Here is a 17686-nt window from a genome sequence, read left to right as displayed (position 1 = left end):
TCCCTGCCAAATGCCTCCCTCAGAAAAGGTATCTGATCACATGCAACATTCCGACTCGTGTAAAACAGATGAAAATAAACTCTCCATGCTGAATATACTAGGAAGACAACTCTCTTAATCTGTTAAGGGATGTTTGCAAAAAATTACAACAAATATACTTTCTAGTAAAACACTAAGCACCTTTCCCGAGTTCAGGAGCAAGACAAAGACATTCACTATTTCCAATTCTATACAAAAAAGTTTTCAAATTAATAAGAACATTTGCTCCCAAAGGAAAACTATCAAAACTATGAAGGTCTTAAATGCCAAACCAAAACCATAAATAACAAAACACACAAACATACACTTTCCAATTTAGCTCACGTCAACTACTATATTCACTTAAGAGGAAAAAATATATTAAAAATATATTCATGGGGCTGGCACTGTGGCATAGCAGGTAAAGCTGCACCTGCAGTGCCAGCATCCCATACTGGGCAGCAGTTCGAGTCTCAGCTGCTCCATTTCCAATCCAGCTCTCTGCTATGGCCTGGGAAAGCAGTGGAAGATGGCCTGAGTCTTTGGGCCCCTGCACCTTCGTGGGAGATCTGGAGGAAACTCCTGGCTCCTGGCTACAGGTGGGTGCAGCTCCAGCCACTGCAGCCATCTGGGAGGTGAACCAGCAGATGGAGGACCTCTCTCTCTCTCTCTGCCTCTCTGTACCTCTGCCTTTCAAATAAAATAAATAAGTCTTTAAAAAAATTCACTTACTTTCCTTTAAGTAATTATTCAATTCATACCATTCACCTGTCTTTAGTTTCATCCTCTCCTCCTACTACTTCCAAGGAAAAAATGACCAAGATAGGCTAAAGGACTTCATTGTTACCCAAGGTTATCCTATAAAATAGAAATAACTTAATACTTTCAGAACTAAGAAATAACACTATCAAAAGAGTTTTAAGGTAATAATGCTATCCAGACAAATTACTCATTCTTAAAATGGTCTAAAATAAATAACTTTGACTTCTGAGTTAAGCAGGTAAAGCTATCTTCTTACAGGACTTAAAAAGGTAATACACCTATAATTACTAGTTTTTCACTCATACCATTTATTACTTGTGGGAAAAACATGTAGAAAAAGGAAAAAACAATAAATCAGTTTCCTTAGATATGTCACCTTTAAAGAACAACCTAAACACCAAAACATTCCTCAGAAAGTATGCAAAAAAAATATATATATATATATATATACACACACACATTTATGTATACACACATACAGTTTAAAGAAACAGGGAAAGGACTGAATTTAAGATAGCAGCATTGGGACTGGCGCTCTGCAGTGACGAGTAAAGCTGCCCATGTGGACGCCAGTTCAAGTCCTGACTATTCCACTTCCGATCCAGCTCTCTGCTGTGGCCTGGGAGGGCAATAGAGGATGGCCCAGGTCCTTACGCCCCTGCACCCATGTGGGCGACCCGGAGGAAGCCCCTGTCTCCTTGCTTCTGATCGGTGCAGCTACAGACACTGCAGCCACCTGGGGAATGATCCAGCGTATGGAAGATGTCTTTCTATGCCTCTGCCTCTCTGTAACTTTGACTTTGAAGTAAACAAATAAAAATCTTTAAAAAAAAAAAAAAGAGAGAGAGTAGCATTTCACAGGACTCTTTTCTATTTGTTTAATTTATACTGTTATTAATTTATTTCATATACATGAATTAGTTGTGTAAATTAGAATGAAAGCATGGTTATTTCTGAGCGGTAAGTTTCAGTTTTTTTGTTTTTAAGACTTATTTATTTTATTTGAAGACAGAGCCACAGAGAGAGAAGGGAAGAGAGAGAGAGAGGGATCTTCCATCCGCTGGTTCACTCCCCAAATGGCCACAATAGCTGCAGCTGGGCCAATCTGGACCCAGGAACCTCTTCCAGGTCTGCCACACTGGTGCAGGGGTCCAAGCACTGGGGCTATCTTCTCTGGCCTTCCAAGGCATGTTAGCAAGGAGCTGGATTGGAAGTGCAGCCCCGGGGATTTGAACTGGTGCCCAAATGGGATGCCGGCGTGCAGGCTTTACCTGCTATGCCACAGCACCAGCCCCAGGTTTCAGATTTTTTAAGGCTGCTAAAATTTTCTAGAAAGAACCAAATTTTTTCTGAATATGAAGATAAATTTCAAAATACACACAAATTGAAGGTCTTAAGTAGAAGCTGAGCAAGAAGGGAAAGCTGAAAATATCTAAACTACTGGCCCTCACATCATACATCAATTAATAATCTAAAGCTAAAAAGTATTTTAATGAAGATCTATTAATGGCATAGGCATTTTGGCCTAGCAGTTGGGACACTGGTTAAGACACCCATGTCCTGTATCACGGTGTCTCAGTTTGACATGCAGGCTCTGCTGCTGAGTCTAGCTTCCTGCCAGCGCAGACCCTGGGAAGTAACAGTGATGGCTCAAGGAACTGGGTTCCTGCAACCCAAATGAGAGACCTGGATGGAGCTCCTGGCTCTAGGCTATATCTTCAGCCCAGCACTGGCCATCACAGGCATTTGGGGAGTAAACAAGCAGATGAAAGCATGCTTGCTCTCTTTCTCTCTCTCTCTTTCTCTCTCTCTCCTCCTCCTCTATTTCCTCCTCCTCCCTCTCTCCCCCCTTTCTCTCTAGTAAATAAATTATTTTTTTAAAAAAAGATCATGGAAACATAGTATAATAAAAGATTTCACAAAGGAATATTTTGGCGAGGGTGGGGGTGGGGGTGGGATGCATTTGGTGCAGTTTAAATCTCCTCTTGGGACCCCTACATCCCATCAGAGTTCCTGGCTTTGAGTCCAAGCTCCATGCCAGATTCCTGGGAGGCAGCAGGTAATGGCTCACGTACTTAAGTCCCTGACACCCACCTCAGGGACCCAGATAGAGTTCTAGACTTCTGGCTTTGGCCTGGCCCAGCCCTGGCTGTTGCAGGCATTTGAGAAGTGAACCAGTGGATGAAAGATCTTTCAAATAAAATGAAAATATTTTTTAAAAAGGAAGAAATAGTTTTCCTAAGGTATTTACTTTATTCTGATTTGCATACAAGGATACTTCAAAAAGTTTGTGAAGATGGAATTAAAAGGCAACATGGTTAACATGGTGCAAAAGAAACTGAAATCATGCATATTTATTCATATTATACATTTTTTATGAACTTACTTTATACTTCACACATATACACACACAAATACACACCATAGTCATAAAGCAGTTTAAGGTGGCCTTTTGAGCCTCAGAAAAAACACTGAGGTAGAGATACTCTCTACATTTACAGCTTAAAAACTGGGACTCATAACCTGACCTACCAAAGGTCACCAAGCTAGTAAGACACAAACACAACATCAGAAGTTGAACCCAGAGAGGTCTTCACCCTACACAGGCACACTGGAACACACCACCACCCTCCAACGCATGACCTACCAACTAGGCAAAACTAGTTCCAATTTACAAGTGAGGAAACAGCCTACAAAACACTGTCAACCAAGTTGGCAAGGCAATTAAGTGGCAGGGGTAAGTTTCAAACCCTAGCCAGTCTACCTCTAATGCTCTTTCTAGCTACAGGTTGAAGCAGAGAAAAGTAGATGAAGATACTAGATCTTACTACACAACTAAGTGTAACAAGACTTTGTACACTGGCTACAGCCAATGTGCCAGGGACAGGTTCTTGGCACAATTCATCCCTTCCTAAGGTCATCAAAACTGGGATCAAAGAGGTAAGCCTCCTCTGAGTGACTAGATTAAGAGTAAGACACCAGCACCTTCAGCCCACCCCACGAAGCACAACATCAGAGAGAAAGACGTGGAGGCAAGTCCAATGACTTCTACGCCAGAGTTCTGAACTCTTCTCGAAAGCCCCTCTTGGCTCCACAGGACTTCCCAACTCCTTCTAAGGACCTCATTTTCACTTAAGCCAGTTCACAACTGGCTCCACACACAAAGGGAAGGTGTTGCCAAGGAAAAAGATACAATTCCATAAGTCTTCATTTTTAAAGCAGCAGCAATCCCACGCCTTCGATGATCATCAAAACAGAGGAGTTTTTCTTAGATCAATCTATCCCCAAGGGACCTTATGTACCACACTTGCTGTCACTCCTTAGCAGTCATTCAAATTCCAACAGCTTTTTAAGCTTACACAAAGTTCTACAGGCCAGTTCTTTTGATCAAGAAACTCACTCAACCAGGAATATTCTCAACAGCTCCAGCCCACCCTGCATCTTCATACCCCCCAAATCTATCCCATCCAAGGTCCATGTCAAACACAGTATGCCACACACACACACACACACACACATCCTCTCCCTCTCCCTCTCACCCTGGTCCTACAGACTCCCGCAGACCTTTTCTGTATTTCCTGGCACTTGTTATCTTTTGCTGTATGACTATGTAATTGCCCAATTTGTCTTTCCCTAAACCATAACAGTAATTTGAGGCCTGGTTTGAATCAGATTTCACCTGATTTCCTACTTTATATCCGTCTATCACCTCTAGCTCAAGTTGAAAAACTATAACAGTCCTGGCACTTACCTCAGTGCTGTGCAGAGACTGCCTGCTCAAAGACCTGTTGAATGCTTGAAATATTAATTCTTCATGCTTTGGAAAAGTTGTTTAGAGGCTTATACATCTAACATCTGTAGCACGGGAAAGGAGAGGACTGGTGGTAATTTATAATACCAACATCAGAATCTTCAAAACAGCACCATATGTTTTTCATACCAGTGCTTAGGGATTTTAAAAACTGAAAAATGAGATTCCTGAGGATCTGTGTGGTAGAACTATTCTGCTACAAACCAGGAAAGGTGCAGCAGTTACTGCAGAGAGCAGAGCAAGCGAACAGAAAAAGCAAAAGACTAAGAGGGACCAGTGAAAGGCCAGAAAACCAAGCATTCTTAAAGCAAATCCTTTCCCTGGGACTCATCACCTCTTAACTCCTGCGGTCATTGCTGTGGCACAGCAGGTTAAGGTCTGCAACTCCAGCATCCCATATGAGCACCAGTTCAAGTCCCAGCTCCTCCACTTCTGACCTAGCTCCTTGCTAATGAACCTGGGAAATCAGTGAAAGGATGGCACAAGTGCCTGGGCCCTTGCCGCCCACATGGGAGACCAAGATAAAGGTCCTGGCTTTTGCCGGGCTCAGCCCTTGCCATTGTGGCCTTTAAGGGAGTGAACCAGTGGAAGGAAGATCTCTGTCTCTTCCTCTCTTTCTGTAACATTGCTTTCAGATAAATTTTAAAAAAATAAAAAAGAATTAATTCGTGTGCGGATGCCTAAACCAGTGAAACAGGTGGACTTCATGTCCAAGCTAACATGAGCAGACCGAAAGCAACATTTTTCAGAAACAGAAGTCCATAAGCTGAGAAAAGCTTAAGAAACTACATTAAAAGAAACTCAAGAATTCTAAGTAACAACTTGGGGGAAAGAAAGAGAATGAGCACCTCCAGACTCTGAAAATTTCTGAAATTAGCAGTTTGAAATGAGTACTACAAAAAATAAGGAAACCCTGGCTGGCACCTACATTTCATGTGTAATAATTAATATTTTCAGGGCCAGCATTGTAGCACAGTGGGTTAAGGTGTAGCCTGCAATCCCAGCATCCCATACAAGCACCAGTTCAAGTCCTGGCTGCTTTACTTCTGATCCAGCTCCCTCTTAATGGCATGGGAAAAGCAGAAGATGGCCCAAGTGTTTGCGCCCCTGCCACCAGTGTGAGAGATCCAAATGAAGCTCCTGGCTTCTGCCTGGCCCATCCCTGGCCTCTGTCGCCATCTGGGGAGCAAACCAAAGGACAGAAGAAATCTGTCTCTCCAACCCTTTCAAAATAAACAAGCAAACATTTTTAAAATAATCAGCAGCAGCAGTATTTTCTAGTCGATCAATCTTATGAATCTAACTGGATACTAACTGGTAAAGTCTATTTCATCTGTTGACCCCTAAACACCATCTCAAATCACAAAGTGCTGCTCTAATCTTAGCAAAATCCAAATCAAATCAGCAGGATACTTCTCTAGGAATTAATGCCTACAAATTTGATTTTGATGCCTGTTTGTCTAAATACAGGATTGCCCCCCGCCCCCCCCAGCCACCTTTTAAGAAATGCATTAGGGGCCGGCATCCCATATGGACACCATTTTGAGTCCCAGCTGCTCAACCTCTGACCCAGCTCTCTGCTATGGCCTGGGAAAGCAGTGGAAAATGGCCCAAGCACCCATGTGGGAGACCTGGAAGAAGCTCCTAGCTGCTGCTTTGGATTGGTGCAGCTCTGGACGTTGTGGCCATCTGGGGAATGAACCAGCAGATGGAAGACCTCCCTCTCTCTCTCTCTCTCTCTCTCTCTGCCTCTGCCTCTGCCTCTCCATAACTCTTTCAAATAAATAATAAATGAAAGGGAGGAAGGGAGGGAGAGAGGGAGGGAAGGAGGGATGCATTAAGTACAAATATACTCAACAGTCAGGTGGCCCAACAGTAAACACAAATGTATTAAGTTGAGGGTAGAGAGAAGATCCATTCCCACAGAGATCACCCATCACAAGAGTTGCCTCCCCGCAGCCAGAGCAGCCCAGGAAGCAACAATGAGAACCTTTAGAGGTAATGAGGTCCAGAGCAGTAGGTTCCTGCTGAAGCAATCGGATCATCTTCCCAACCCTAGCCCCCAATCTGCCCTGTCCAGGGCCCAGGCAGATGCCCCAGTCTGGAAACCCCTACAACTGAATGCACTAGTGACTTGGCCCTCAAAGCAGGGAACAGAGGAGTCCTCCTTCCCCTGCCACTTCCAAAGTCCCAGCTTCTACATAGGATGTCAGGCTGTTTCAAATCCCACACCACCCAGAACAGCCCATTACAAGGCCCCTCCTCCTGCTGACACCCCACCTTGCTGCCTCTCCCTCTAACCCCAACACACACACACACACACACACACCAGGAAGAGGTGAGAGTCACAGGGGTAGCCTGGCAGGGTTGGGCCAGGTGATGAGAACTCAGTCCTCATCTGTACTCTACATTTAAAGTCTAAGTGCCAAACACCTGACACACTGAGGTGCACAAACACTTCCATCTCCCAGGGAAGCCCCTTCCCCTAGAAAGAACAGCTGGCAAATACCCAGTTAGAAATGAGGCCCAGTAAGGTGATGAGCAGGATTAACTCAGCTTCTGACAGCCAGCTGAGGGGAGATAACATATAAGAGATCAGACTGCATAAAAGTCAAATATATGATAGTTAAGATCCACCCAAGGCAGCAAATCACTTAGAAAAATGCTCATTTGGAAGTGTAAACTCCAGAACATTCTGAAAGTCACCATTTAAATCCCAGCATCTGTGATATGAACGCTTGCCTTCAGTGTATCATAACAGCACTAACACACCAATCGAAGGCCCAGGAGACAAGAACCTAGAAGAAAATAATGCCCTTGTTGCTCCCCTAAATAATTCTTCAGCCTCCCAAGTTTCCATTTCTCTACACATTTCAGGAATGAAGATCCAAAGAGCAGCAAAAATAAACGAAAAATCATTCTAAAAATCACCTCTCAAAATTCCACCTACATGAATGAAGGCATCACACAACAGCAGCAATATACATACTGAGAAGTAAGAGAATACTCTGGGAGGGGAGGAGCCAATGGACAAACTGGAACATAGCAAGAAAATGCACTTCTGAACAGGAAGCCCTAGGTATTCACGGGATATTGAGTCCATATCAGAGAATTACAATCTGAACTTAAGTTTTAACAGAACGAGCGACCATGCAAAATCACACCCAAGTGAAACTCACACTTGTTAAATTTTTTAAAAGGGAAATCAATGTCAAAATTGGCAGAATTCAGAATGTCCAGTTACTACAATGGTGCCTCCTTCCATTCCTCTTTTCACAAATAAAACAATTTCATAATGACATTCTTGGGGCACGCGAAATCATCTTTTGTGATTGTGGTAGACAATGTTCCTTGATCATTACCACCCCATTGTCTTTTCCTTGTGTACATTCTAAGTTTTAGCTTTTTTGTTTTCTTGCTAATTTTTTGTATTTATCATTACAAAGATAAAAGCTTCTGCATTTACAAACTAACACAAACATCACTGATTCTATCAAGACATCTAGAAAAGGTAGGGGGGACATCAAAACTTTGGGAGAAAATTGCTACCTTATAAACCTATGCATTTTAAAATGCTGCTACAGAAAAAAGTACAAATCCTAAGAAACTAAGTCTACTAACCTCTACAATCAATGTGATACATGGTTTATCCAATCTTGACAAAAATCCTCTGGGTCACCAATGGTATGTTCATCCACTCGTACATATGCAATTGTATAAAGAATCTATTATTCAGAACACCAAAAAAAATACAATTAAAAGATTTATACGCATAGCTACCATTTTAAGAAAAAAAAGCACTTTTCATTTCTTGCTAAGATCTTTGATGCCCTGCTTTGCAAATTCAGAATGAGGAGTAAAAATTATAGTTTTACCAAATTTGGGAAAGAATACGGAAGATGTCCATAAATAGAATTTACTGAGAATGTGCTAATGTTTAAAAAATACCCTGATAACTATTCACTGAAAACAAAAAAACTCCAACATCAACACAACATACATTTGATCATATATATGTCTGTATGCATGTATCATACACATACAAACTGACATTAAAATTAGAAGTGTCTGAATTACACAACAGCTTTACAGGTAAATGTTAGTATGTACACATGTATTACTGGCACATTACAACCGAGAATGTAAACTGGCCTCTCAGCAGTCACCTCCTTCCCTGCCCATCTTCTCCTCCTACTGACGTGTAGCTCCCAGACACTGTCCTGTGTCTCTGGACAATTTGTCCACTCTCATGATTCCACCATCATCCTCACTCCCTCCCAAAAGTTCCGACATATCTGCAATCCACGCCAAGCACAGTGCAACTTTTGATTATGTGTTATCGCTTCCCAGTCCCATAACAATCGAGACACATTGTATTATTAACCCCATTTTACAGATGAGGAAACAGAAGCTGGGTCTCTTACTCATGGACACAGTGACTAAAGAGTGGCAAAGCCAGAATTCAAAACTGGCTCTGACTCCAATTCCAGAGGTGTTAGCCACTGAATCTAAACAAGTCTTCCTGAACAACTCAACATGGGTGCATTAATAATTCCCCACTTATCCAACGAAGTATTTGTTGAACACAAACCTGTTCTCTTTTCTCTACTTCCGTAAATCAAGTCTATATTCTATACTTCCTTACTTCTCCACCTACCAGTCTCCCCGAGGTCAAACTCTTGGAATCATCTCCAACCCTCATCTCCTTGACCAACACTTTCTGCCCATTTTGGGGAATTTAGATTATACTCATAGTACCTCCTTGCCAAACCCTTCCATTGTCCCAATTCAGAACACTGTGATAATCTCCTAATTAGTCTTATTGCTCTTGGTCTCCAGACCCTTGTAATCAATGTTACACCAGTGCCACCTGTTATCCTCATAAAAACAGATCTACTCATGTTACAATCCTGCTTAAAAAGCCTTTGATGGTACTCTGCCATCCACAGAACAAAGTCCAAACTAGTTGTGTTGGCACTCCTACAACATACTAGTCCCAACCCATCCTCCCAGCGTCATCTGCTATTGCTCCCACTCCAAAAATAATAATTTATACACAGCTTACATGTTTACAGAGTTCCTTTTTATACACATTGATCCTAACAACTCTCTCAATGATTCTTGCTATTCCAACTTTATGAAAAGGGAGGTAAGGTCATCTGACCAAGATCTCAAATCATAAAAGCAGCATGGGCCAAGTCTCAAATTCCCTAGGTGAACTCCCTCCCCAGCACTTCACATGGTCACAGCGCCCCCATCCCCATCACATCACGCTCATTCAGCTTCTTCTGAAAACATCTCCCTGCCTACAGGTCTCAGCTCAAGCTATGACTCCTCTAGCCTAGAATGCCATTCTCATTCCTTGAGGTTTCCAAAGCATTGTTAGGTATTTATTTTTCATATTAGCCTTTGACATATAAATCTGACCTTTTTTTTTGGGGGGGGGGGACAGGCAGAGTTAGTGAGAGAAACAGAGAAAGGTCTTCCTTCCGTTGGCTCACCCAAATGGCCGCTACAGCCAGCGCTGCGCCAATCCAAAGACAGGTGCCTCCTCCTGGTCTCCCATGCGGGTGCAGGGCCCAAGGACTTGGGCCATCCCTCACTGCCTTTCCAGGCCACAGCAGAGAGCTGGACTGGAAGAGGAGCGACCGAGACTAGAACCCGGGGTGCCGGTGCCACAGCCGGAGGATTAGCCTAGTGAGCCGCGGAACCGGCCATAAATCTGTCTTTAGACTTAACTATAGGCCATATGAGGGCAGGACCATAAATTGTCCATTCAATTTTAAAAGTCTGCCTATTGAACTAACAGATGTGTGGATAAAACAAGCATATTAGATGGCAAACATCAAGGCAGAGACTGGCAAGATCTAAGAGGAGAGCTCAGCAACTGGATCAAAACATGTGAGCACACTGGCAGTGCCTACGATACCCACATCTACCCTCTGAACACGGTCAATGTCCCAGCACCAACTATTCTCACTGAGAGGCCTTTATTAAATACAACAGTATACAGAAAGCATCATCCAAAATAAAAATGGATAAAAGTGAAAAAAAACTGGAATGGGAGTAGCTAAAAAATAGAAATATCTTGACCATTTTCCATATGTGGTTTTCCATATGTGGTTAAATAACCAAAATTTAAAGGACACAGGCTTGACATAGCCTTTCTACAAAAACCAACTCAGCAGCAGGTACGCCTGTCCTTAAAGGGACCAACGTCTTGGAGCTATGTCAGCATGCCTAGAGAATCACATACAGCTACACACAGCTTCCCACATCTCATCCTCCAAGAGGCACCAGGACTCATGCCACCACAAGAGACTTTCTCTCTCTCTCTCTGACTGATAATCTCTATGATTATCTGGCCAATTTCTGCAACACAAGTCTCCCCGGGCTATGTCAAGTGGTCAAATTGAATGGCACACACTTTAAGATCACAGGCTGTTGCCCCTTCCAGAATGGTCTTTATCCCAACAAACATTAGATTCTAAGGAGGCTTTGTTATTATAAAGCCCAGAACACAAAACCACTAAACAGCTGACCAGGTGAAAAGTCTCAAATGCTTCCTTCCCTATCAGAAATCTCTCTACTGGCTGCTGAAATCTAACTACAATGTCAACTTTTCCAGGAACTGGCAGAGGACGGTATTAGAAAACCAGCCACATGCCCTGCATTGAATTTTCATTTTATTTCCAACAGTTAAACCAACCCAAATATAAAGAAAGACTCTGACCTTAAGTAATTGACAAACTAAAGTGCCTTTAACAGAACTAATTTGTTCTCCTTTTTTTACATGTTACCCAAAAAGCTAACGATCTGTTCAACGAACGTCAGATACTGCCAAAATTAATACACCACAGGAGATTCCTTCTAGATACTAGCAAGACATGGGGTCAGGGGAGTAACCCTGAACTTGTCATAAACTGTAACACAATGGTGGCGCAGAATTAACATAAAGTTGGGAATCGGAGACTCTGAGTTCAAGATAACTATATAGTAAAGGTCTACAGAGACAACAACAGTAGCAAACTCACAGGGTGGTTGTGAGGATTCACAAAGCAATGAGAACACATGGTAGAACCTCATAACAGCTTTACTGGTATGCTAGTATAATCAACTGACTCGCAAGGAAATGATATGAAGTTAGTGAAAAGAGAACAAATCCTAACAAATAGGAGTTGCAGGGCTATCCTGCAACTGTTTCCTAACCTTTTGGCAACGTTTATGCTCAAAAACAAAAAAGAAAAGGGAGGGTAGAGGAAAGAAAGAAAAAAAAGCAAGGGGGGAAAAAAAGAAAGAAGAAACCTAACAGTCAACCCTGCTTCTCAGGCACTCCTGCAAAAATGTGACGCAGTGATAACTGGAAGCAGCTATGGATTTAACTTAAATTGATGACACCTATATTTGCTTGTTTCAAGTACAAATGTAGCAAATGTTGATTTGAAGTCTGTAGAAATGCAGTGTTAACAGCCACATCTTTAAATAAGAGACCTGAGAAACACAGATGGCTATTACTTCAGCTTTTGTTTTTAAGATTTACTTATTTATTTGAAAGGGAGAAAGAGAGTGAGAGTGAGAGTGAGAGAGTGAGAGTGAGATCCTCCATCCTCTGGTTCACTCCCCAAATGGCCACAACGGACCAGGGCTGGGCCAAGCCAGAACTAGACCCTGGAACTCCTGGGTCTCCTACGTGGGTGGCGGGGGTCCAAGCAGTTGGGCCATCCTCTGCTGCTCTCCCAGAAGCATGAGCAGAGAGCTGGAGCTGAAGTGGAGCAGCTGGGACTTGAGCCAGCACCCACATGGGATATGGCATCACAGGCAGGACGCTGCACCACAATGCTGGTCTCTGCTTCAATTATTACCCACATCATATAATCTTAACATTTGGTCCTTACACATCTCTTTACGCATATTCTTTCCCTCCCTCTGTAGTATTATAAATACTTTGGCCGGCTTTAGCATTTCTTTTGTACCAAGAAACTTCTTAACAGTCTCTGGATTAAAGCAGTATCTAGTTGAGACTCTAACCATACATCCACCTTGAGCTTTTCCTCAGCCAGAGCACTGACCATGGTATTCAAGGCTAACCTGGCCTCAAGGCTGGTTATGAGTGCACTGGAGCCAGACCCCTGGGCTCTGTTTCCAGCACCACACTTAGCTGCAGGACCCAGGGGATCTAAGGAGTCTTTCTCATTCCAAAAAACAGCAATAGCAATTTAATCTACCTCTTAGCATTATTCTGAAGAGTAAAATATATACAAACATTTAAAGCAAGGCTGGTTCTGAAATATTTACAGAGAGAAAGTGTGTTGATGTCACCAACGTACTCTGAAGTACACCCCAAGGGGCCGGCACTGTGGCACAGAGAGTTAAGCTGCTGCCAGTGATACCAACGCTGGCATCCCGTAAGGGTACCTGTTTGTGTCCTGGCTGCTCCACTTTCAATCCAGCTCCCTGCTAATATGCCTGAGAAAGCAGCAGAAGATGGTCCAAGTGCTTGGATCCCTGCCACCCACATGGGAGACCCCAATGATGTTCCAGGCTCCTGGCTTCAACCTGGTCCAGTCCCGGCAGCTGCAGCGATCTGAGGAGTGAATTAGCAAATGGAAGCTCTGTCTTTCTCTATGTAACTCTGCCTTTCAAATAAATAAATCTTTAGAAATGTACCCCAAAAATATGCAGTACTTAATGCCACTGAACTGTACACTTAAAAACAGTTAAATGGCAGGCAATTGGCCTCGTGGCTACAACACCAACATCCCTTACGGGAGTAGCTGGGTGCAATTCCCAGTTCCAGCTCCTGACTCCAGTTTCCTGCTAATGCAGATTCTGGGAGGCAGCAGTGAGCTCAAGTGGATGGGTTCCTACCACTCATGTAGGAAATGGATTACATTCCTCGCCATTCCAGGCACTTGGGGAGTGAACCAGCAGATAGGAGCTTTCTCTCTCTCTCTCAAATCAGTAAAAAAAAAAAATTTTAAAGATGATAAATTATATATTGTGTATCTTACCACACTTTTTAAAAATAAACAGAAATAATTTTAATTTTTTTTTTAATTTAGGGGCTGACACTGTGGCATAGCAGGTAAATCCGCCACCTGTGGTGCCCGCATCCCATATGGGTGCCTGTTCAAGACCCAGCTGCTCCACTTCCAATCCGGCTCCCTGCTAATGCACCTGGTGAAACAGAGGATGGCCCAAGTGCTTGGGGCCCCTGCACCTACATGGGAAACCTGGAAGAAACTCCTGGCTTCGGGTCAGCACAGCTCCAACTGTTGCGGCCATTTGGGGAGTGAACCAGTGGATAGTAGATTCTCCTCTCTCTCTCTCTCTGCAACTCTGCCTTTCAAATAAGTAAATAAATCTTAAAAAAAAAAAAAATACATGGTACCCCATAAATGTGTATAACTTTAATTTTAAAAATTTTTAAATCAGAATAAAAGATTGATAGAATTATTCAACTATCAACGGTAAAATCCAAGTGGTGGATATATGAATGTTCATATGTTTCAATACTTTTCTGTATGTTTTAAGATGTTTACAATAAAATATTAGAGGAAGAAAACTGTGTTGGTACCCAGTGGTTTGATTTCTATCTACTGGTCAGAAATAACAGCAAATAGTCAATAATTAGGTGTTTTTTAGAGGTAGAATTTTAAGAGGCATCTTGTAGCATAGCCAGTATAAAAGTAAAAACGGTTTATTTGAAACTTCTGGACCAGTATATACAAGGGAGCTTCAAACAGTTCACAGAAAATTAAATTAAAAGGTAAGTTTATTTTGGTGCAGAAATTTGAAAGCCATGCAGAGTTTTTTCATAAAATGCATTTTCCATGAACTTCTGGGAGAGCCCTCATGTGGCTTCAAGCTGCTTATTTTAAGACACCAATTGCAAGTATTTAATCCCTCTTGAAGAAATACGGAAAACCAATCAACATACACCTGTGTCTCATTGATGAGCTGACCAAACAAAACAGAAGGTAAAGACCAGAATTATTTGTTCTTATCTTTTCACTAGCTGCTAAAGCCAGTAAATCCATTAACCAGAAGCACAACCAACAACTTTAACACTGTACCAGGTATCTGATGCACAGGAGCGCACTGCATATACACATTTACTTACCCAATTCTTCCTCTAGCTTTCCTCCCCATTTCTACTGGTAATTCAGATTTTAACATGTTTAGTGCTACAACAGGAATGCAGACATACAGTAAGTCATTTTTTTAAAAAATCAAACATCCTACACCCATTACCATGCTTACTACTGAGAATACGGAAAACAAGTGTTGTTGACAACATGGAGAAACTGGAACACTCATGCAATGTTGGTAGGAATGTAAAATGGTACAGCCATGGGGGAGGTGGGGAAGGACAGCATGGAGTTTTTTTCTCAAAAACTAAAAAGCAGAATTACATATCATCCACTTCTGGGTATATACTCAAAAGACCTGAGAGGCCTCAAGTTGATATTTGAACATCCATGTTCACAGCATCATTGCTCACAATAGCTAAAATGTGAAAGGAACCCAAGTGTCCACAGATGGAATGAATGGATGAGGAACCATAGCATATACACACATACAAAGGAATATTCAGCCTTCAGAAGGAAATTCTGACACACGTTACGACATGGATGAACCTTGAGGACGTTACGCTATATGAAATAAACCAATCACAAAAAGATAAATACCGTCCGATTCCGCTTACATAAAGCACCTAGAGTAGTCAAAATCAGAGACAGAGAGTAGGATGCCGGCTGCCAGGCACTGGCGGGGAGGAGGGAATGCAGAGTTGGTGAGGGGATGCAGGTTCAGCTCCAAAAGACGGAAGAGTTCTGGAGATGGAGGGTGGGGATGACTTAACAACGTGAAGGCTCTTAATGCCACGGACAAATGGTTAATGTGGCTTCAGACTACTTATTCTAAGACCACTTACAAATGATTAAGATGGTAAATCCTATGTTATGTGCACTTTACAAAACAACAATAATAATAATAAACTGAAAAATAAAATCAGGGCACTGCATCTCCAGAGGCCTGCTGATGCTGCCACTTGGAATAGACAATCAATCAACTCTGTGGCTATCGGCCTCCATCTACTTCCAACCACAGGTCCTGGGTCACAGCGAGTGTTTACTTCAGCTCCAAGAAGAGCAAACAGCACGCCTGCTCCACCAGTTCTGGGTCAACATAGCAAGGAACTCAGTATCTCTAAACCTGCCTCCTCTCCTATAAAAACAAAGATAATTCCTACCTAGCTGCCTCACAAGGTTGTTATGAGGGCAAAAGTGAGCTCATGTATATAAAAGCAGCTTTCAACTGCCAAGCACCAAAGAAACATAAATTATGTTTATAACCGCTTTCAAATGGAAATTCAGAAGGAGCTTCAACAACATGAGCTTCATAAACACAAGCTTGCAACACTTCACCCATGCTTCATTCCACTTAAAACTCACATCATGCCCCCAAATAACACCGTTCTTGTTTTTGTCATCGACTGAAAGTCAGCACTGGTTGTTGGGGGGGGGGGGAGGGGGGACGATGGACCTCAAATAAACACACAGCACTTCAACCCATCACCCAGAACGCAATCACAAAGTGTCTGATGCGTGCAGTGACCCTTCAAGGCTGCTGACCCCAGCGTGGGTCCTGCGGAGCCCCGGGACTACACTTCCCACAAGCAGCGAGGCGCACCCGGGCGCGGCGGCCTGCGACTCGGGGTGACCACCGCTGTCCCCCGGAACACTGCGGGGCGGAGGGTCGGGCGGACCCTGGCTCGCCTTCCTGAAGGTGCTGTCACCCCTCGGGGTCGCCTGCGGCTAGCACCGCGGCCCTCTCGTCCTCCCAGCTCCGCCCGAGGTCACCGCCTGTCCGTGACCTTTCGGCCGATTCCTAGGGTGTCACAGAAAAGCACCTTCGCCCTCTCCCGAGAGCTCTATTTCTAGAACTCGCCCAACTGTCGGGACCCGGGTCCGCGGCGGGGTCGGACGGGACGGGCGGACGGTGCCCGCCGCCGCCCCCGGGGTTGGGGGGGCTCCGGCCCCTCCGCCAGCCCAAGGCTCGGCGGGCCGGGGGCTGAGCGCCCCCCACCCCAGGACCGGGGCGGATCTCGGGCAGAGGTGGCTCCGCCCGAGGCTCCGGTTTCAATTTCGCAACGTGACGGTGCAAACCTGAGGCCTACACACGCCGGCGGCGCCGGTGGCGGTGGCGGTGGCGGCGTCCCGCGCCCCGCCCGCCAAGGCCCGAGCGCCCCAGCCCCCCAGCACGCCGCGGCCACCGCCCGCCTACCGGCCGGGCGCCCCTGCCCTCCGGCCCGGGCCCGGCCGCCGCCCCCAGGCCCTACGCCGCGCCGCCGCCGGCTCAAAGCCTCGGGCTCGGCCACGGCACTTACTCAGCTCGTCCTGGGAGGCGGAGGCGGCGGCCGCAGCCATGTTGAGCCGGGCAGGGAGCGCAGGAGGGGCCGCAAGGGGGAGGGCGCGGGCCGGCGGCGCGGGGGTCTCGCGGCTCTCGACGCGGCAGGGGCCGCGAGCTTGCCTCGGGGGGTCCCTGGGCGCGGGCCGCTCGCCGCCGCCGCCACGGCTGCCTGCGTCCTCCGCGCCGCGCGCGTCGCTCTCGCCGCCCCGCGCAGCCCCGCGCCTCTGCGGAGCCGCCGGTGCGGCCGAGTTCCCGTGCGCCCCGGCGGCTCTGCGGCTCCGCGCCGCGCTCGCCCGGCTCACGCCGGTTTTATATTTAGAAAGAGCTGAGCCATCCTCCCGGCGGCCCCCCCGCCGGCCCCTCGCGCGCCTGCCCGCTCGCTCGCTCGCTCGCGGCTCGTCCTGCCCACCTGCCGCCGCCCGCCCCGCGAGCGCTCCCCGCGCGGACCCGGCACGCGGCGGTCTGCGCGGGCGGCCCGGCCTAGCCGCCCTCGGCGCGCCGTGCAGCCTGCCGCGCGGGCCTCTGACCTGCGTCCGAGCCGGTCTCCATGCTGGGGATGCCGCGCCGAGCGCCGCCGAGCCGGGGGCCGCGACGTGAGGCGTGAGGCGGGCCGGGCCGCAGTCCGTGAGGGGGGCCGGGCTCGGCTGCCCAGGCCGACGGCGATCCTTCCGAGGCGGGGCC

The 17686-nt window shown here is 45.5% G+C and overlaps 1 protein-coding gene across 1 annotated transcript in view; it reads right to left on the bottom strand.

Annotated features, from left to right (window-relative positions):
- ECPAS (Ecm29 proteasome adaptor and scaffold) overlaps positions 1–17059 on the bottom strand; it is a 115877-nt gene extending 98818 nt beyond the window's left edge. The window contains exon 1 of the mRNA XM_062207765.1: positions 16983–17059. Within this exon, the coding sequence (XP_062063749.1) occupies positions 16983–17022 (40 nt within the window). The 5' untranslated portion in view covers positions 17023–17059. The remainder of the gene's footprint in view (positions 1–16982) is intronic.
- Between the last annotated feature and the right edge of the window lie 627 nt (positions 17060–17686).

Source organism: Lepus europaeus, chromosome 12 (genome assembly GCF_033115175.1).
Source record: "Lepus europaeus isolate LE1 chromosome 12, mLepTim1.pri, whole genome shotgun sequence".
Classification (NCBI taxonomy): domain Eukaryota; kingdom Metazoa; phylum Chordata; class Mammalia; order Lagomorpha; family Leporidae; genus Lepus; species Lepus europaeus.
The sequence above is the reverse complement of the archived record's forward strand: the minus strand, read 5'-3'. Positions and strand labels throughout refer to the sequence as shown.